We start from the raw sequence: 20,296 nt of genomic DNA on the forward strand, positions 1-20,296 counted from the left end.
GCCCTGCCTCTGAGCTGGCTGGATTTCAGTGACGTCAATTCATGCAGTTTGTAAAACAACATTGGGGTCCCTTGGGATAAAAGTGCCACAGAAACATTGGAGATTATATCAGCACAAACACGACAGAGGATACCCGGGGTTTGGGCCCATAGCTCTGTGGTTCTTGATGGCTCTGATTTAACCACTCAGTTAAGTACCGTGGGCTTTGTCTGAAGTGACTCAGAGTGTCATTTAACTCTTCTACTCCTGGTGTTTAGAAACACCTGCCTGCTCTGTCTTAGCAAATATCCACAACAGCAAATAGCCAAGCTTCTGTCACTGAAGCATTAAACAGCATAAACCTGCACTCTTCCACCCCAACCACAGCATTATGGAGAACAGTATGGTGATCTGGGACAGCCCCCGTGCTTGGAACTTTAGTCCCTGGCAGCTGGATCAGGAACCACTGGCAAATCAGTACACTGTGAAGAAGACTTTGAAGGTATGAATACACTGCAATAAAAGACCCACAGCTGGCCCATGTCAGTTGACTTGGGCTCGTGGAGCTCAGCATGCAGGGCTATAGAACTGCAATGTAGACCTTCGGGGTTGAGCTAAAGCCTGGGCTCTGGGACCCTCCTCCCTCGCAGAGTCTCAGAGACCAAGCTCCAGCCTAAGCCTAAATATCTGCACAGCAATTTTATAGCACCACAGCCTGAGCCCACACCAACTGACCCAGGCCAGCTGCAGATGTGCCATAGGTCTTTTATCACAATGTAGACATACCCTCAGAGACACTTTGGCCAGGGACTAAATTATTCCATTCTTATCCTGAGCAGCCAAGGCTCCCAAGGCACAAAGTAGCCTGAAAAAAGCCTTAGTTTTAGTAGCCTGGAAAAAGCCATAGATTTAGAGGGACAGAACAACAGTGAGACTCTCCGAAGAGCTGGAGTGGCATCACTGAAGAGAAGAAATGAGCTATACCCCAGCCATATGTCCCAAAAAGCCTAGAGAAAGAGATAATAGCAATACAACTTTCATTTTGTCAAGGAATCTGCTATTCTTCAGGCCTGCGATTCTTTCCCCCTCCCCAAAACTCAATTTCTTTTCACATGTGGAACACAAACCAGGGTGCAGGACTGGTGGAAGGGTGCATGAATAATGCAAGCTGAAGAAATGGGAGAATCAAGTTGTGGTGGACTGGGGAGGGTTTCTGGCAGCAGGAGAACTGAGGTAAGCTGGATTTGGTTCCAGACCAAAATCTCACCTGCATTCCCTCTCCCAGCTTTAGCACTGTACTCCCAACACCTTCAAAAAACTCCTACCACAGAGATTCCAGCTGTAATGGCAAAGGGTGTTTGCAATGCTCCAAGAGTTAACATATTTAAAAGGATGTTTGTGAAACAGGGAGGGAATCAGGAATGTTAGCGCTGCAGCCTAATTATCACAGAAATAACAATGTTAACCCTTCCCTGCTGCTCCCTATAGCAGACACACCCAGCAAAGGCAGCCCCCACAGTCCAGCTAGTGTAAAGGGTGTTGCATAGGAACAAGGCCACAAGCTTTGACTATGCAAACTGTATAGTCCCCCACCAGTTTATGTGCCGATTGCTCAGACAACTTTGATGTTAGCAACTGCCCTGAAGAACCAGGGGGAGGTGGCAAGTCTGGTGTGTTCAGCTAGGACGTGATGCAGCATGCCTCAGGGCTGCACTGAATGCATCTCAGCAGAGCTGGGAATGAATCTGAGTCAAACCAAGGACAATGGAAAATAAGAACTGCCACAGACATTCCAAAGGCTCCCCAGATGCCAGCTGTCTCTGTTGTCTGCCACTGGTGTGTGGCACAGGGCAGGCCCCTTTCCATTCCAAGTAACAAAGCCACATCTGATCCCGCTGCAGAGGCAACACTGGACGGAGTGGGGAGAATGAGTCATTACCTGCTACTTCCACAATCTGGTGCCTAGCAATATCATAGTATGGATCATCCCAGCGCAGGTGAGTGATGGGCTCAGGGGAGCGGTTGGAGTCCTCTGCACAGAAAAACAGGAAACCAGCAATTAGCGCGAAAGCAGAAACGGACTTTGAGCAGCTCGGGGAGGGGCCTGGAGACACAGGGATGAGGGCAGGAGGCTCAGTGACATGGGGAGAAGTTAATGCACTAGACTGGCCTTCCTGAAAACCTGCTTTTGAAATCTTGATTTGGTCACAGGAGAAGCGAGTGTTGTCAAGTTTCAGCCTTGTCCTGGGAAGGCAGCTGTGTGTGTCCTAAACCCCACAGCTCAGAATAGCGTCCAGTCAGTCAGCTTCTGCTCAGGACTCTTGTGAGCATGAAAATTCAACCAGCATGTATGAGAGGAAGGAGCCAAGGGCATTATCAGGGCTGCTCACAGCACAGGGGCCTCTGCACATACCTTGCTGCCTACCCTGTATGCTTTTGGCCAACTCAGCTGCTCTCTCTGGGCATCACAGCCCACGAGGACCCAGCCAGGCCCTGCTCCATGAGTTTTGGACACAAAATGATTCACACATCTCCATTTCCCAATCCTCACATCCCAGATGGGACTCAGAGTGTGAGAAAGTCAGAGTTCCCTGCAACAGGCCAAGCCACAGGGTTCCCTGGGATATCTCTTGGCCTCAAACCCAGCCCTACACCCAAATATCTGCTGGCCCCAGCAGGGATGCCCACCTGACTTGGGAAAAACAGGCACTTCATCTGCTGGCCAGTTCTTATCATCTAAAGAGGCCAGTTTGAGCTGGTTCAGGGATTCGTTGGTGTCCTCTAGGGTCAAGTCATCCTGCAACTCCGAGAGCGGGTCCATGGCCATGGCCCCCAAACTCAGCTGCTTGCCTGAAGAGCCTAGAAGGAAAACTACAGAGATTCCTAAGTCAGACACACACAGGTCCCACAACTCTATTCCCATAGCCTATCCAGAAGCTCTCCTTTCCCTTCCCACTCCTCCCTTACCGCTTGGCCCATCCACTGACTTCCTACCCCTTCTCCTGACTTCCCAAAGACTGCTCACACCCTTGCCCTACCCCGAAACCTTCTCTCCCCCAAAAGCCCACCCAGAGACCCTTTCTACTTACACCCATGAACACCCTGACAGTAGACCCTTCTCTTCTATCTCCTATTGTGAGGGGGGAGAAGGGGAAGAGCCCTAATTACCCCTTCCAGTGTGTCTCTGTCCTGAGTCCAACTGTGGCCTGACTGTTCTCCCCCCAGAATACTCAGATTGGGAGAGACACTGAAATACAAGGGAAGGTGACAGGCTATACCAGTCCCTGCCTAACACACTGACTGTTCCAGCCATTATTTCCACACAGCACCCCCCACTCACCCTCCAGATGGAGTTGGCATTGGGCCCAGTTGTTTGCACAGCAGGGCCCTGGTCTGGAAGCTTTCCCAGATTTCATGTCCCCCAGCTATCAGGGAGGATCGGGAGGTTCTCAAAAGCTCTCTGCACTGGCACACATGGGTGCTTCCGTGCATTAGAAACTAAATCCTGCTGGGGGCAGCTTGACTGGACCAAAATGTTACTGACTAGACTAAAATGCAGGGAGAATGCCAACACTCCCCCCCGCCCCACAAACATTCTCCGTTTAGCATCACACACAGCAACACCTCTCTCCCCCATCCCAGCATGTAGGGCAAAATGTTAGGATACACCCTATGTTATTTCCATAGCACAATAACTGGATGCAGGCAGCACTATATAGGCTGTGCCATGATGCTGAGGAGGCTAGAGAGTTTGGAGATTCCAGGGCACAAGACTCAATCGCTGCTGCTGAGAGTTTCTCTCAATCTCAGAACATTTGCCACCCCAAAACTGAACTAAAGCAGCAGACAGCAATCTTCAGGAGATTCCCATTTCTAAGGGGAGCCCTCTAGGAAACAGATTGAGTTTAATGCTGATGCCCTTGTGATATGAAGGAGGCTGATGGACAGGAGCAAGGTACAGACCCTGTTCTCAGGAACTAATGTTAACACCAATATGAAGATGGGAACTCAGAGGCCAACAGGCATCCCAAAGGGGACACGTCACAGGACATAGCTTTGGAGTCCTGCACCTACCATTCACGGGGATGCTCATGTTCTGGGGATGGTTCAGAGGGGAGCTCAGGCATGTGCAGGCTGTAGAAGTGGGATACTGCCTAGTTTGTGTGTGAATGCCCAGAAGAGGATTGCAGCAGCTGGGAACTAGGAAGCAGCAGAACACATGACCTTGCCTCAAAACTAACAGAAGCAGCTGTGGTTATACACCCAATGTGGCTTTTTCCTGGAGTGCAAGGAAGTGGGGGAGGGGAGTTTGGTGTTTTAAATTCTGAGTTCCTACAGCTGCTTGTGAGATCCAAAGATGCAAGAAGCCTATGAACAGTTATCAAGAGCACCAAAGAAATTTTGGAGTGTGAACAAGATTAGACACCACAGAGTCTTGCTTGTATGCTTGGGGCTACACCAATTGCCAGGTCTGAGATCAGGCAGAGATTTTGCCAGGATACTAGTTGGAACCTTGAGGGTTTTTCCCTTCCCTCTTGAGCATCATGGGGTAGTTGGGGGCTCTGACCCTTCATTATCTCTTCCTCAGCAACTCAGAGACAGTCTTTAACTTGTCCTTGGCTCCCCGATGTCTGGGAGCTATAGCAAGTCAAGTCAGATTCCCATAACCCAAGCGAGACAGACATATATGGGCAGAGGATCTTCGAGGCGAATCAGAAAGTATGCAGGGCCTGACGGATCTGCAGTCAGCTCAAGAGCCAAGCAAAACTATTCCCTGCCCCCCCTCCTGAGAGCTGGAAGAGCTGTCTGATTTTTCCTCGGATCTCAGTGGGGACATGGAGCAGGACAGTGTGCTCTTCTGGACCATGAGCTAATGCTGGAACTATGCAGCAGCTGCAGCCAAGAGACAATAGCCCCCTACACCTAGCAACAACAGATTCAGTTTCTATAGCAACTGCAGCTAGCTTTTGCAGTGATTCAGTCTGATTATAGAATCCACAGCCCAAAGGTAACTTCCCCAATAATTCAGCAGACACTCGGATGTGAAGTCTGATAACCGCGGGAGGTTGCATGCAAACTGCCCTCAGCTGGTCCCATTTCAGACCCTAGATCCTTGCAAGGTGCTATCTTAACTCACACCAACTTCAATAGGAATGGAGGGAATTCAGGTTCCATCCTAACTGCTGCCACCCCCTTGATCAGTGGGAAGCCTTTGATCAGAGTCCTCTACATCTGACTCTCATTGCTGCTCACCAGCAGCAGTTTGCAAAGCAGTGTCTTGAAGAGCTAAGGGATAAGTCCAAATTCTACAAGTCCCTGGACCAGCACCACCAAGGAGCTGGGTTCCCTTAGTCCTCACCACAGGGAAAGCCAAAACCTGGCTTCAGGAACAGCTTGCAACACTGAGCCACAGGCCCGAGTTATTGGTTTAAAGGCCAACATCAAGGGGATTCCACATTAGCAGGCTCCTTTCACTGGTTGGGTCTCCAATGTTGGCATCACACAGCACAGAGTGCAGTAATCTGGAGGGTCTTTATAGGTCTGCAGTAAAAGAGGGCCACAGTGCCCTGAGTGACAGCTGGCATTCTCACCCAAAAGAGCCCTTTCCAGCCTTTGGTCCAGGACTTCCTGGCCCTTTACACATGCAGGCAGCTCCCCCAGCCTGATATTGGGTTCAGGCTCCTTGTGACAGAGAAGCCCTTGCCAGGGGGATGCAAGGAGTTGCAAGCTAAATCTGCTACATCTCTGTGAGTTAATCCCTCCTGCCCTCTGAGAATTTCTGAGGCTCTTTTCAGAATTCCTTCCAATACTGAGGTACCCAGAACTGAATGCAGTACCCCAAGGAAAGTCTTTCCAAAGCAGGGCACCCAACCCCCACTCTCTTCCTGCTTTGGAAAAGGAAACCTCTGGGATTGAGGGGCCCAGAACTGAATGCAGGATCCCAGGTGGGGTCTCCCCAGGGAATAATCCCTCTGTCCTCTGAAGTCTATGCATATGTAGCCTCTGACACTAGCTTTTTTTGCAGCACTATTGAATCATGAACTTGTCTCATTTGCTGCCTCTCCCCTCCAGGTTCTCAGCTCCCAAGGCTTCCTCCTCCAACTGCATCTGGGGTTTGGTCATTCTTCTCCCAGTAGCATTATTTATTTAGATGTAATACTCCACACAAAGAACGCCCATCCACATCACCAACTGCCCTTGATGTATATTTAAACACATTAAAGAAGAAATATATCATCAAGCAAAGTAGCAATTCCCCTTCCTCAACCACATCTCATACTAATCAGCAACTGCCAGACTCAATATGGATCAAAATTCTGGGGCTCTCTGAATTATTTCTCTGTTCTTGCTGGTGTCCGCAACTCCTGCCATTTTAGTCTCTTCTGCATACATAATTCTTTTGCCTTACAAATCAGAGAAAGCCTCTGCTCTTTACTCTGAGCTCAAGTGTTACTAATTTTTATACAAATTGTTTTTGCCCAGTTCAGTGTCAACACCACTCTCACAGCCCATTCAACACATCAGGACTTATAACTCACCACATTAGCCCAGCCCTTCAGAAAGTACCTGGAAAAACAGATATGCCTTGAAATCAACCAACTCAGGTGTGGCCAGAATGAGTCCCATGATGCCTCTGTGACAATGCTGCCCAACCCCCCAACCCCGGGAGCTATTAGCTCAAATGACTCAGCTGATTGCATATGCCGAGGTATCATCCTGAAAGAGAGATGTAAAGAGCCAAACCTCCTTCTTCCAGATCGTTAATGACCCCACTAACTCAATATGGATACACTGCTGCTTGTTGCAACACTTTGGTCCTTCAGTGTTGCAGTAACAGCTGAGTCCAATGGAATTTCTTTTCCAGTCTCAAATGCTTTGCCAAAAGCCAGGCACCACAGTCACCGCAAACCTACCTCTAGCTTAGCAGAGGACAAGGAAGAAAGCTGAAAAGCTGATCTCAGGTTCCTCCCTTGAAGTCCCAGCACAAGCTGCTTATCTGTTCCACTCCAGACCCACCCACCACAGGAGTTTTGCTGAACTTCTGAGGAACTAGAGTCATGTGACAGCCCTGAACACACAATACATCTTTCCTGCCAGCCACAAACAAATTCCCTTTGGCCTGCTCCCACTGAGCCCCCTTTTAGCCCAGCCTGCTCTGCAAACCTGGATCCTTGAGCCAAACTCAAGATTCAGGCAACGAGATTCAAAAAGGGACTGGACATCTATAAGGATAACAAGAATATCAAGAATTCTAACTGTTATTGCTAACAAAAATTGGAGAGGATATCAAACCTCATGCTTCAGAGCTTAAGAAAATCTAACCATTAGAGTTCAGGGTGAGACCTAAATGGGGGGGAGGGAGGGAGAATTGTACCACATCTGCCTACTGCAGAGTTCTTACACCTGCATCTGAAACATTTGGCACTGGCCACTGACGGAGACAGAATATTGGACTAGATGGACCTCAGGTCTGCTTCACTAAGACAATGTCTATGTTCCAAATTCAGCACTACAGAAAGCAGTGTATCTTCACAGATTTCAAAAAAGCAGCCTGACTTTGCACCATGGCTGCATTTGATCCTCTATTTTCAAATCCCATAGATGCTATGAACAATAATATAAAGTGACCTCTGAGGCACCTGATTCAGAGGAGACATTACCCTCTCAGGATTCCTTAATTTCCTGTTTTCTCCCCAGTGCCCTAGTCTATCTTGTGTCTCAGATGTTAATTGTGAATATGGACAAATTTGATAAATGCTTTGGGAAAAACTGAAGCATATTACAGCTCCTGATCTTTGCTTCTGTTCCACACAGGAAAAAGTCTTCTCCTTAGAGAACTCCAGCACACCCTTAAACCCAAACTCCCCCACCCAGCCCATCAGGCTCCCCCTCCATCAGATTGGGATTCTAGTGCTTCTGCCCTCTAGACTCACTGGTTTGCACTCACCTGCTTGCCTCCTGGCTCTGTTAAATAGTAGATTTTAGTCTGTCCAAACCTCAGGAAACGCTCTTGAATCCAAAAGGATTCTCCTGAATCATAAAGGATCCATTAAAAGTCCTTCAATTCCCTTTAGCACTGTGAACCTGGGCATTAGCCAGTCTTGGGGCCCTGAGCATTTTAAGTGCTGACTGCCTTATCTGAAGCAGTTCTGCTCCCATTCTGTATGTACTCTAGCTCTCTAACTTCCCAAGCACTCCACCCTCTTCCAATACAAACACATAGGGCTAGCCTCAAGTGGGAGGGGTGTTCTTCTAGGAGGCCATCTAGACACAAACTCTGAAAGTGCAAAGGAAGCCAGGCATAGGCACAATGTCTGGAAAGCCAAAGGGACTACAGAAAAAGCATTTTCCAGCCTCATCTCTCTAAAAAGAGGTGCCCAGTGAGTATTTTGAGTACAGCCCATCCAAAGCGTACAATGGCTGGTTTCCGCTTGGGGCTGACCACTTACCTTCAAACCTGCCTCACTTCCAAACTTCTTTTTTTTTTTAATTTAACAACATTCCGAGACTAGCAACGCAAACTAGGGAGACTCTATTTACAGCCTGAACAACAACATTTTGTCTGGGAATTGCCTTGTTTTTAAAAAGCGAACTAAAGGCCTCGCTCCTACCCAGAAGGATGCGGGTGGACCCGAGCAGCGGTCTGCAGTCCCAGTGCCCAGCAGACAGCTCCTCAGCTGAGCACCCGGCCTGCCAAGCCCCACACACAGTCCAGTCCTCCCAAGCACAGAGGAACAAAACCAACCCGAGCTCCCAATCCTCCACCAAGCCCCCCCCGAGATACAATCATCTCCCGCCACCGGCCAAAATGCTACCTGACAGCCCCGCCCCGCCCCGCCTTCATCACCTCTCCTCCCTCCCTCCGCCGCCTGCTGCTGCTCTGCAGGTGTCAGCTCACTGACCCCCCGTCTTAGGGGGCGAGGGCCAGGATCCCCTCCTCCCCCGACAGCGCGGCGAGGAGGCGCGGGCACGGGCCAAGCCAGGGGCCGAACCCAGGAGTCCTGGTGGCCGGCGGCCTGCTCCACCCACCCACCAGGCCGCCCCAGACTCACCCGAGCCCCGCAGTCCGGCCCCCCCCGCGAGACCGCGACCGCCGCTTCCGCCCCTCTCACCAGCCGGAGGCTCCCGCCTGTCAGCCCCGCTCACTCACAAGTCACAAACATCCGCCTCCGAACCGGAAGAGGAATCCCCTCTCCATGGAAACGCCGGCCCACCCTCCACCCCCACGCTCCACTTCCGGTCCCCGCCCGCTTCAAGCTGGGTCCCCTAGCGAAAGTCGTCCGGGCGGGGCCGCGAGTGGCTCGGCGGAGGGTTCCGCTTCCGCCCTCAACGGGGCAGCAGCAGCAGCAGCCGGGAGCCGGGACGGCGCGTGCGGGTCTGAGCCCGAGGCCCCCTGTTCTCGGGGCCGGCCGCTCCCGAGCGGAACCGGGCCGGCGCGCGCCTTTCCGGTGAAGCTGCAGGATCCGGGCGGGGGGCGCGGCCGGGACGGGGCGGGCATGGACGGGGGCCGCCTCGGTGAGTGTCCGGGACGGTCACGGTGCTGGACGGGAAAGCGGGGGCTGGTGCGAGCCCCCGGTGGGACCGTGCGCTGGGGCCTGCGCCTCCCCGCTGGCCGGGCCGGGTCGGGCCGGGCCGTGTAACGCCGCCGCTCCCTTGTCTCCCCGCAGGCCGTGAGCAGCGCCCCGTCCGCGGCCCCCCGGGGCGGATCCGGGACCCGGCAGCGCAGCCCTGCGGAGTCCTGCGGAGCCTCCCTCCGGGACTGGCCCTGGGGCCCTCCCTGGCTCAGGAACCGGGCATGGGCGTCTGGTGCGTGGGGAGAGCCCTGCCGCCGGGAGCGCTCCTCGGGCCCGGGGCTGAGGACTTGGACTGTGCGGCAGAGACGGCGCCCCCGGAGGTACGGGCCGGCCCGGCCGGAGGCGGGGTGCCGGGCTGGGCTGGCGGACGCGGGGTCTCCGGGGCAGCGAGGCAGCTGCTGACGCTGCCGGCTCAGAGGGAGACGCGGCGCGAGGTCGGAAATTCCCCGCTAGGTCCCAGCTCCCCCCGCGGGTGCCCAGCCCTGGAGCTGCCCTGCTAGAGAGCCCAGATGTCCATCCAGCTGTCAGCCCTCAGCCAAAGCTCTTTGTTCTCTGCTGCCCAGTGGCTGGCTCCCATGTGCAGCATTTGCCTCAGCATTTCCACTATAGCAGAGGGAGTCTGCAAACACCCCTCACCAGGTGTCAGGCCTTATTTGTCTGCCCCTCACTATGATATCTGAGTGCCTGAGTTGCTATAGAGAGACTGGTAACAGGAAGTGCCAGGAGCATCAGCAAGCTCCCAGTGAAGGGGCAGCCACTGGGCTTGTAGGTCTATTCTGAATTCATTTTGATTTTCAGGCAATTGTGCCTGGCTGCTGGAGTGATGAGTCCATTGGTGAGAGGAGCCCCAGCTGGAGGAGGTTAGTAGCCCTGTGTGGAATGGCATGGGGGTTCCCTTTGGGACATACTGTCCGTGTGAAGAGAGGATTTGTAGCCACTGTTACATTTTGTGGGGTGGTCTCGCTAAGAAGTATTCATGGATGGCAGACTTCCAAGAAATAGCCAAGGTGCTTCAGAATATGGTGTTGGTAACTCGTCATGGGGTATTTTTCATTTGTCGGTTCTGTGTCCTAGTTGACAATTGTGCTGCTGGAAGGTGCCATCTTCCATGTTCTACCCCAGAGCTGGCTGCATTTCAGGGGTGAGTGAAATGCTCCCTGGCTGTCCAGTTTGTATCTGGGCTTCTTTGGGATGAAAGATGCTATGTAATTCTTTCCTTGTGTATGTAAGGGGAAAGATGGATCCTTGGCTCTCAATGTGGAGGGAGCTTGTTTCTGTAGCAGGCCTCCCAGTGACCCATCTGGAAAGCTAGTGATATGGAGACCTGGGGTAGTGAAGAGTGTTTAAGGAGTTGTAGAGAGCTTTATTCTGGAGCTAGTGACAATTAAAAGATTATTTCCTAGGAGGACTCTTCTCAGTTGACTAAGGTTTGATCCTGAAGGCTTTCAGAGCCTGGATCTCCCACTGAAGCCAATAGGATGTCCACGAGAGAGAGACTGACCCCTAAGTGTGTGCTGACATTGAGCTTGGTGTCTTGCAGCTTGGTGAAGCGAGGCCGGGGGGAGGATGAGTCAAATGTGGCTTTGGTGTGGATCAGTGGAAGGCTCCACATCCGAGTGCGGCGCCCTATCGCCACAGGCACTGAGTTGCTGTACTGGCCTACAGAGGCCCAAGCTGGTCCTGCCCAGGTGGAGGGAAGAATGCTCCTGCGTGCATCGGAGGGGATAGCTGTTCCTGGTGAGGAGAAGCTGAAGGGACAGCTGGCAGTGGCAGCTGTGACGGAGACAACCACTCCAAAGGTAGAAGCTGTGGTGCAAAGGGAAGGGGCCTCCCCACGTGGGAATGCATCAGAGCCCTTTGCAGGTACGTTCGTTTCACAGGACATGCAAACCTTGTTCTCTTCTTATGAAAAGGCCATGACTATATGATTCTGGAAACCCCATAACCAGTGTCTTCAAAGCTTAGAGCATTGGTTCAGTCCCAGAATAATGCAAGCTCTTGGGACTGTGAACCCCTTGTGGGAGTGAATTTAGAAAGGCCTGTAAATCCAAAAAGAAATTACTCCTGGGAGAATTCTGCACCACTGCGTGCATACAGAATTCATGTCCGCCACAGAGTTCTTTGCTTTCCTCCAGAAAAATGACTTCTGATGGGGAAGCAAAGGGAAGCTGAAAAGGAGTCATGTGTCCCTCCCCAACAGTACAGCTGTGCCATTTTGGGAGCCCAGAGCAGCTAGCAGAGAGGTAAAATCGCCACAGGGGGCTGGAGATAACGCAGTCAGTGGCTCCTACCCTGTGCCAGGCTCAGCTGCTGGTCACAACTGGGCTGGGAGGGGCAAGGAAGGATGGGACTTCCTCTTTCCCTGCAAGGAGCAGCCAGCGCCAGGTCAGATCCCAGAACACCCCGCTCGGCTGCAGGAAGCTCCACACCCCCACACGCATTTCTTGCCCCTATCCCTCCTCAGCTGTGGGGAGAGGGGTCACTGTATAGGGAGCTGCCCCCCCCTCCCCCCGTCTGCCCAACCCCTGTGCATCTGGATTCTCCCCCACCAAGCCTCAGCCCTCTTGCACCCAGAACCACCTGCCAAGCCTCACCCCTCCCCACACCCAGAACCCTCCTTCAGGACCCCCTGCTCCTAGACCCTTCCCCACTGAGCCCCTCTCACATCTAGAACCCTGCAGAGCCCTCTGCATCTGGACCCCCACCACACTGAGTCCCCTGCACTCAAACCCCCACCCTCCTGCACATGGACCGCCCTGATGAGCCCCCACATTCAGACTCCCACTCCACTGAGCCCAAACCAACTGCATCCGGACTCCCGCCAAACCCAATTCTCCCCACACCTCTCCTCCCCCCCTAAGCCCCAACCACCTTCACCTGGACCCCTCTTCAGTGTCCCATTCTCCTGCACCTAGAACCCCCAAACAAGCCCCTGTGCATCCAGATCCCCCCCACATCCAGACCCCCCTCGGAGCTGCCTGCACCCAGATTGCCCCACAAAGGACTCTCTCACCCCAAACTAAGCCCCTCCACCCTTGGATCCTGCCAAGCTGAGCTTGCTTGCTCCATACCTGGATTGTGGGCCAGGACTGGGCGTGCGAGTCTCTGTCCCTCTCACTTGCTATCTTGGTGTACCTGGCGTGGAGAGGCAGGGCCGGCCCAGCCCTTGCGCTGTGTCAGGGTTGGATGCAGCCACACTGCAGGGTCTGTGTCCTGGGGAAAGTAGTTGCAGGATGGTCTCCCACCTCTGTGCAGCCAGTGGGGGGGGGGGGGGGGGAGTAGTAGTGTCTGTCTCTGAGTTCCTCCCTACTCTGCGTTCCAGTAACAAGCCTATTGTCTTGCAGCAGCCAGTGTTGATTTTCTCCCTGTTTTTTGTCTGTGCAGACGATCCTGATAACTCCAAGATGATGGAGAATGAAACTAGAGCTGAAGGTAGGCGGCAGCCAGTCAAATGTTCCGGCAGGCTGCAGGACAACAGCAGGAAGGAGAAGGAAAGGATGACCCCTAGACGTGAGTCTGGGGAAGCCAAGGTGCAGTGGAAACAGAATCAGCACCTTGAGGGCACCTCAGCAACTAAGACTAGCAGCAGATGCAAAGAGGACTCCGTCAAGAGGATGGACCCCCAGCCCAAGGCAGAGAGAGCAGATGGTGCTTCCCAGGATATGCCTCTTTCAACTCCCCATCTGCCATTGTCTCCCTCAAACGGGGTTCGACTCAGCGCTCGCTTGGCTGGGAAGCCACACAAGGTGCATGCCCTGGCTGGCCAGTTCCAGAAGTGCCTGCAGGAGTGCAGTGCCAGGGTGTCTGGGCAGGAAACCAAGAGGCACAGCACTTCCGAGGGAGGTGGTACAGAGACCTTCAAGAAAGCCAGTCAGGTTTCCGAAAACCATTCCAAACTGGAGCACAGGAAGAAGGGCCTGTCTCATGGTCCTGAGGAGCAGGACAAGTACCCAGAGCTGGAGGTCAGTATTGCACTGGAGGAGGGGCCTTCTGGGTGCCCGGGTGTATCTCAGCAGAAGTCCCTGCCACATGGGGATGAGGCTGGTGAGCGCAGGTATCGCTGTGGGGAGTGTGGCAAGGCCTTCCTTCAGCTCTGCCACCTCAAGAAACACAGGTTCACCCACACTGGCTACAAGCCCTTCTTGTGCACTGAATGTGGCAAGAGCTACAGCTCTGAGGAGAGCTTCAAGGCCCACGTGCTCTTCCATCGGGGTGTGCGCCCCTTCCAGTGCAAGCAGTGCGACAAGGCCTACGGCACCAAGCGGGACCTCAGGGAGCACGAGGTGCTGCACACGGGTGAGCGGCCCTTTGCCTGCGAAGAGTGCGGCAAGACGTTCGCCCGGCGGCCCTCCCTCCGCATCCACAGGAAGATCCACCTCATGAAGGATCTCAGCCTAGCCAACCCCAAGGTGTGCAAGTGTGTCATCTGTGAGCGTTACCTGGCCAATCCTGGCTCCCTGCGCAACCACATGCGCCTGCACACGGGGGAGAAGCCCTACATCTGCCCCTACTGCAGCAAGGACTTCCGGCAGCAAGGCAACCTGCGAGGCCACCTGCGGCTCCACACTGGCGAGAAGCCATACAAGTGCCGCTTCTGTGGGGACGCCTTTCCCCAGCTGCCGGAGCTGCGGCGGCACCTCATCTCCCACACTGGGGAGGCCCACCTGTGCACAGTATGCGGCAAGGCGCTGAAGGACCCCCACACGCTGCGAGCCCATGAGCGCCTCCATACTGGCGAGCGCCCTTTCAAGTGTGAACATTGTGGCAGGGCCTACACGCTGGCTACCAAGCTGCGCCGGCACCTGAAATCCCACCTGGAGGGCATGCCCTACAAGTGCGATGTCTGTGGTATGGGCTACACCCTCCTGCAGAGCCTCAAGCGCCACAAGGTCATTCACAAGGGGGCCAGCAACTCCATTAAGCTGGTAGACGCTGCGCTCTTGCTGGGCATGGACACACCAAAGGCTACGAGGAAGAGGCTCAAGAGGAAGGTCCCTCAAGAGGAGGGGACCGAGGAGCCTGCGGTGCTCATGGTGCAGTCGGTGGAGATGCCAGCACCAGAAAACGAGACAGAGCTCTTGATAACTGCCAACAGGCATTACATTGCCACTTACCAGCGCCCAGGCAGCCCTCTCGAGGCCGGGGTGTGTAGGGTGCTGGACAATGTGACCCCTACTGAGCACCTGCAAATGAACAAAGACATCATTGAGATCACTATCTCTGAGCACGAGCACAAATGTATCATCATGCAGGACGAGGGCTCCCCCAGTGACATGGTCATCATCCAGGAGGGCGTGGGCTTCGGTGCTGTGGCAGAGGTGGTGGAGGTGGAGACAGGGACCTGACACCTAGCCTCTTCCCAATCCCTGCCTGACCTGTTTGACTTTTCTACATCTATACAGAATATAAAGTCTATTTTTTAGCTTGTGTGTTGTGTCTTTGTGTTGTTGGGCGCCCCGGACTCTACCTAGCAGGATGAGAGGCCAGCAGTGCTTTGCACCTGTTCATGGAGAGGTCAGGAAGGTATGATATAAGACCTGGTCTACACTAGGAAATTAGGTCGGTATAACTACATCACTCAGGGGAGTGAAAAATCTAGCGTAGACAGTGCTAGGTTGATAGGAGGATTCTAGTGTTGATCTAGCTACTGCCTCTTGGGGAAGTGGATTACCTACATCAATGTGAGAGCCTCTTCCATCAGCATAGTTAGTGTCTTCACCAAAGAACTACACCGAAGTTGTGCCACTGCAGTGTTTTAAGTGTAGACAAGCCCTAACCAGATCTCTTTGGCAGCTGCACCTCTCTCTTGGAAATCTATGGGTAATGTGTGCTGGGCCTGGTGAAAGGAGAGCATTAGCTGATGGGGTGAGAACCTCATTACAGAGGAGATCCCATTCATAGTTAATGCAAAAGACAGCCACTGCTGTCCTGTCCCCAGTCTGCTTAAGGGTTAGATGAGCACCACTGTGCTGCAGCGTTCGCTTTATGGTGATGGCAAGGATGAGCACAAACAAGCAGCTGTTGAATCAACTTTTATCCACCCCTCCTCTCCTTGCTTTCGCTTCATTCCACAGTTGAACTGCTGTATTTCAATTATTTCTTCCCCTTGGGTTGTTCCAGTCTGAAGCAGCAGCATCTCCTGTCCCCTGAGGGTAATCGTAGCATCACGCACAGCTGGAGAGATGCAGAGTCAGTTACTAAGGAGTTTACAAAGCTCTTGTTTTGAAGATTACCCTTTACAATTAGAGCAAGCAAAGCTCCATCCCATTCTCCAAGAGGCCAGAGCAGGATGCTTCTCCGTACAGTCTGTGTTTTGCCTGGTGTTTTATAGACTTGTATATAATAATTCAAGGGTGTTTCGTAGCTGCTACCTGGGCTTTCCCTCTTGACTTCTTCCCTGCAGGCTATGCTTCAGCACCTCCTTCGCCTCCAGTAGTGACTGGGCCAGCCCTGCATTGCAGAAAGCTGGAATTCTCCGTTGCAAATGAGACCCTGAACACTGCATGTTCAGTTTCTATGGGCTGAATCTCTTCTGCCCCACTGAGGGCAGTTCGACTGCATTGCGCAGTAACTCTTGTTTGTTAAAGGGCTCTGGTCTCAAAGGAGCTCCTTTTCCCTTTGCTGTGTAAAGGCTTTGCATCTCACGCCATCAGTCATGGGAGAACTGAGCTCCTGGTGTCTCCCATAGCCTTACACCAAGATTTCTGCCGGTGAAAGACAGCTACAAATGGGCTTTTCCCCAGAGTGATGTGGCTTTATTTCAGCTGAGCCAAAGCCATGTCTGTGAATCTAGTGTTTGAACTCCTGGCACCTGTGAACAAGGGGGCAGTACTTACCTTTTCTAGCCCCCAGGCCAGTGCTAGCTGTCATGTAGTCCCAGCCTCAAATCCAAGCAGAGGCCACGTAGATGCCGTTGCAGAGGGCAGAGTTCAGCCTCGGACTTGGCTGTTACTGAACTGCACCCACCTCCCTTTGCTGTGAAGGGAACTGAGAGCAAAGAGCTTTTGGAAGCCAGTCTTGGTTAGTTGCTGTTATTAGATGCTTAGGTCAGAGCAGAGCTTTTTTAGTAAATGCTCATTGGCCATTGCTGGCTTTCTGTGTTCATTCCCATAGATCATCCATCCCCCTGCACTGAGCACTTTGAGCACTAGGGGACATAGAGTCTTAGATATGAAAAAGTTGTGCTAGGCTCCATCCAGCCTCATTCCTGAAGCCAGGGCAGGGACAGAATGGTCTAGTCTAATTCTCACGGTCGCCAGTGATGGAGCTTCCAGCCATTTCCTGGAGAGAGGATTCCACAGCTTCATACGCTTTACCTCTCAGGATCATTTGTCTTGTATTTGGACAGTGTTTCTCTCTTTGAATCTGTCCCGTTCCTGAGTTCTACCCCCTTGGGTACATCCTCCTCTCTGACTGGAGCATGCATCCTTTCATGCATATTGCTTAGTGTTATTTAGGCCACGTCCACAATACAAACTTCAGTCAACTCAAGTGATGTCACGATAAAGCCACCACAGTTAGTATGTTGCTTGTGTGCGTGCACACTTGGCTTCTTGCGTTAGTGCTGTGCGTACTCACCAGGAGCACTTGGCTCAATGCACAGCACAGTGCACCATGGGTAGGTGTCCCAGTGTTCAACCTGCCACTGTCCAGGATAGTGTTTTCAGGAAGTTATGCAGAGGTAACTGGGAGCAAGGGATCAAACTCCCAGCATACAACTGTTTCCTTCCCATAATGTCTTCTGTAACCCATAATTTTGGCACCTTGTTAAAAATCCCACATACCTGTGCAGTCCTCCTCACTGTCTGCCATCTCTGATAGAAGCATGGAGCCTGCACAGCTCTGCACTGTTGTCATAAGCATTGCAAACACAGGACACACAATCCTCAGATATTTGCAGAGCTGTAAGAAGAACTGAATCAGTGGGAAACATGACAGATTCTTGGAGGACAGATTGCTGGGAACTAATACAAGGGTGCTGGTGGTGTTTGCAGAGCAGCTGCATATGGTGGAGCGCTGCTTCTGGGCCCAAGAAATGAGCACTGACTGGTGGGATCACATCATAATGCAGGCTTGGGGTGATGAGCTGTGGCTGCAGAACTTTTGGATGCACAAGGCTATGTTCCTGAATCTGTGCACTGAGCCCCAACCAAGTCCTCCAGAGCGGGGACATGAAAATGAGACCTGCACTGACAGTGAAGAAGTGAGTTCCACACTGTGGACACTTGCAACGTCGGATTGTTACCAGTCAGTGGGAAATCATTTTGGAGTTGGAAAACTCACTGCATGGGCCTTTGTCGGCAAGTGTGCAGGGCCACGTATCATTTGCTATGCAGGACTGTGACTCTCAGCCATGTGTAAAACATAGAGAATGGATTAGAAGCAAGGGGGTTCCCAAACTGTGATGTAGCAATAGATGGTATTCATGTCCCTATTTTTACACCTGGCCACTGCCACAGAATACATCAACAGAGAGGGCTACTTTTCTGTGGTTATGGAAGCATTGGTGGATCACTAGGGATGCTTCACCAACATCAAGGTGAGCTGGTGAGGGAAGGCAAATGACATCATATCTTTAAGAACACAGGACTTTTCAGAAAGTGACAAGCAGGGACTTTCCTAACTGGCGGATTACCATTGGTAACGTTGAAATGCCATTAGCTATCTGGGGGGGGCCCAGTCTCCCCTGCTCTCTTGGCTCTTGAAGCTGTACATCAGACACCTCAACAGCACCAAGGAAAGACTCATTTAGCACCCAAGTGGGTGCAGAACGCCTGTTGAATGTGCTTTTGATAGACTGAAGGGATGCTGGCATTGTGTACTCACAAGATTCGATTTCAGTGAAAAAAAAATCCTAACAGTTATAGCTGCCTGCTGTGTCCTGCATAAGATCTGTGAAGCCAAGGAGGAAAAGTTGCCACCGTGGCGGAGGTCCGGGGTGGAGCTGCTGTCTGCTGGGTTTGAACAGCCAGACTCAAGGGCTAGTGGAAGAGCTCAGTGCAGGACTATGTGGCTCAGCGAGGCTTTGAAAGAGCTCTTTTACAGTGAGCCACAGTCATTCATTTTAGTGTTCTCTGCTCTACCTGTCCCTGATGTTCTAGGGCCTGTTAGGAACTGCGTGTGGTTGCTGTACATCTCTGCATATATAACACTGTCAAGGCACCAATTAATTTTGCAAAAAAACAGGGTTATTTACCAGTAACTGTTGTTCTTCGAGATGTGTTCCTCATGTCCATTCCATTATAGGTGATTAAAAAGCAATACCTTGGAGGTGGGTAGGAGTTACCGGTGAGCAGTCCTCAGCATGAATCTGCTGAATCCCGTGTCCTCTCTCGCCTGCTGAACAATGGCATAGTGGGACGTGAAGGTGTGCACCAACGACCAGGTGGCGGCTTTGCAGATGTCCTGCAGGGGCACCCATTCCAGGAAGGCTGCAGACAAGGCCTGAGCTCTGGTTGAGTCCGCTGTGATGACACCAGGAAGCAGCACCTTCACCTGCTCATAGCAGCACTTGATGCAGGAGGTGATCCATGTGGAGATGCGCTGGGAGGAGACAGGTGATCCTTTCATCCGGTTGCCACTGCGACGAAGAGCTGCGTCATTTTCCGGAAGGGCCTCATCCTATCGATGTAGTAGGCCAGGGCTCGTCTCACATCCAGCGAGTGCCATCTCCACTCCTCCTCCGAACCATGTGGTTTGGGAAAAAACACGGGGCGGAAAATATCTTGGTTATAATGAAACTGGGAGACCACCTTGGGCAGGAAGGCTGGATGAGGTCTCAATTGCACCGTATCCTTATAGAATGCTGTATAAGGGGGCTCCGAGGTCAAAGTTCTAATCTTGGAAACCTTCCTAGCCGACGTAATGGCCACCAGGAAGGCTACCTTCCATGAAAGGATGAGAAGAGGGATGAAACCATGGGCTCAAAGGGGGGTCCCGTAAGTCTAGAGAGGACCAGGTTGTGATCCCAGGGAGGCACCAGGTCACGGACCTGTGGATAAAGCCTCTCCACCCCCTTAAGGAACCTGACTGGCATGAGCTGGGAGAACAGGGATCTCCCCTCCATCGACTGATGGAAAGCCGAGATGGCCGCCAGGTGAACCTTCAGGAAGACCAGCGCCAGACCCTGGAGTTTTAATTGGAGCAGGTAATCCAGGATCTCCTGGATAGGAGAGATGCTTAGCAGAATACCCCAGGACTCTGCCCAGCAGGTAAACCCAGCCTCCACTTTGCCTGATACACAACCTGTGTTGAAGGTTTTCTCCTGCCCAGCAGAACTTGTTGGACCTGCGCCAATCAGCTCTCTCCTTCTCTGTCAGCCACAGAGCCTCCAGGCCGTGAGGTGCAGGGAGTCCAGGTCCGGGTGGAGCAGGCAACCATGATCCTGGGAAAGCAAATCGTGCCACCTCGGGAGCTCCACTGGTGGGGCAATTGACTGGTGGGGCGATTGATACTGAACCAATGCTGTCTTGGCCAGGCCGGGGCGATGAGTACCATGTCCGCCCTGTCCCTCTTGATTTTCAAGAGGACCTTGGGCAGGAGCGGAATGTGGGGGAATGCATACATGAGGGTCCCCTTCCACTCGATGAGGAATGTGTCAGATATAGAGCCTGGCTCGCAACCCCGGAGCAAGCAAAACTTCGGGCACTTTTTGTTCCAGGACGACGCAAACAGGTCCAGTTGGGGAACACCCCACTTGTAGAAGATGGAAGTCACTACCTCTGGGTGCAACAACCAGTCGT

General features: G+C 52.6%; 2 protein-coding genes across 5 annotated transcripts in view; one reads left to right on the top strand and one right to left on the bottom strand.

Moving 5' to 3' along the window:
• Window positions 1–9,150, bottom strand: part of ARHGAP1 (Rho GTPase activating protein 1) — a 33,795-nt gene extending 24,645 nt beyond the window's left edge. Inside the window, exons 1-3 of one of the 4 annotated variants that reach the window (XM_067557663.1) lie at window positions 9,093–9,150; window positions 2,668–2,850; window positions 1,919–2,011 (exon numbers count right to left, since the gene is read on the bottom strand). In XM_067557663.1, coding sequence (XP_067413764.1) covers window positions 1,919–2,011; window positions 2,668–2,806 — 232 coding nt within the window. In that variant the 5' untranslated portion in view covers window positions 2,807–2,850; window positions 9,093–9,150. Of the gene's footprint in view, window positions 1–1,918; window positions 2,012–2,667; window positions 3,123–9,032 lie in introns of those variants that run through there. The other 3 variants (XM_067557664.1, XM_067557662.1, XM_067557661.1) reach the window with 3 other exon arrangements.
• On the top strand, window positions 9,143–14,981 carry ZNF408 (zinc finger protein 408). Its single transcript, XM_067557660.1, has 5 exons — window positions 9,143–9,495; window positions 9,648–9,874; window positions 10,353–10,414; window positions 11,095–11,417; window positions 12,939–14,981. Exons 1-5 carry the CDS (start codon window positions 9,177–9,179, stop codon window positions 14,897–14,899), a joined length of 2,892 nt encoding a protein of 963 aa, XP_067413761.1. The 5' UTR covers window positions 9,143–9,176; the 3' UTR covers window positions 14,900–14,981.
• The last annotated feature ends 5,315 nt before the right edge of the window (window positions 14,982–20,296 follow it).

Source organism: Emydura macquarii, unplaced genomic scaffold (genome assembly GCF_026122565.2).
Source record: "Emydura macquarii macquarii isolate MOO-44397 ecotype Brisbane River unplaced genomic scaffold, CSIRO-AGI_Emac_v2 contig_1876, whole genome shotgun sequence".
In the NCBI taxonomy this organism is placed as follows: domain Eukaryota; kingdom Metazoa; phylum Chordata; order Testudines; family Chelidae; genus Emydura; species Emydura macquarii.

What these genes read in the sequence shown, in the direction of transcription:
- ZNF408 (XM_067557660.1), top strand. Translation starts at nt 9,177, where the DNA reads ATGGAAACGCCGGCCCACCCTCCACCCCCACGCTCCACTTCCGGTCCC. An exon ending in CATGGACGGGGGCCGCCTCG is followed by an intron (nt 9,496 to 9,647) that starts GTGAGTGTCCGG and finishes GTCTCCCCGCAG; the next exon opens with GCCGTGAGCAGCGCCCCGTC. An exon ending in CAGAGACGGCGCCCCCGGAG is followed by an intron (nt 9,875 to 10,352) that starts GTACGGGCCGGC and finishes TTTGATTTTCAG; the next exon opens with GCAATTGTGCCTGGCTGCTG.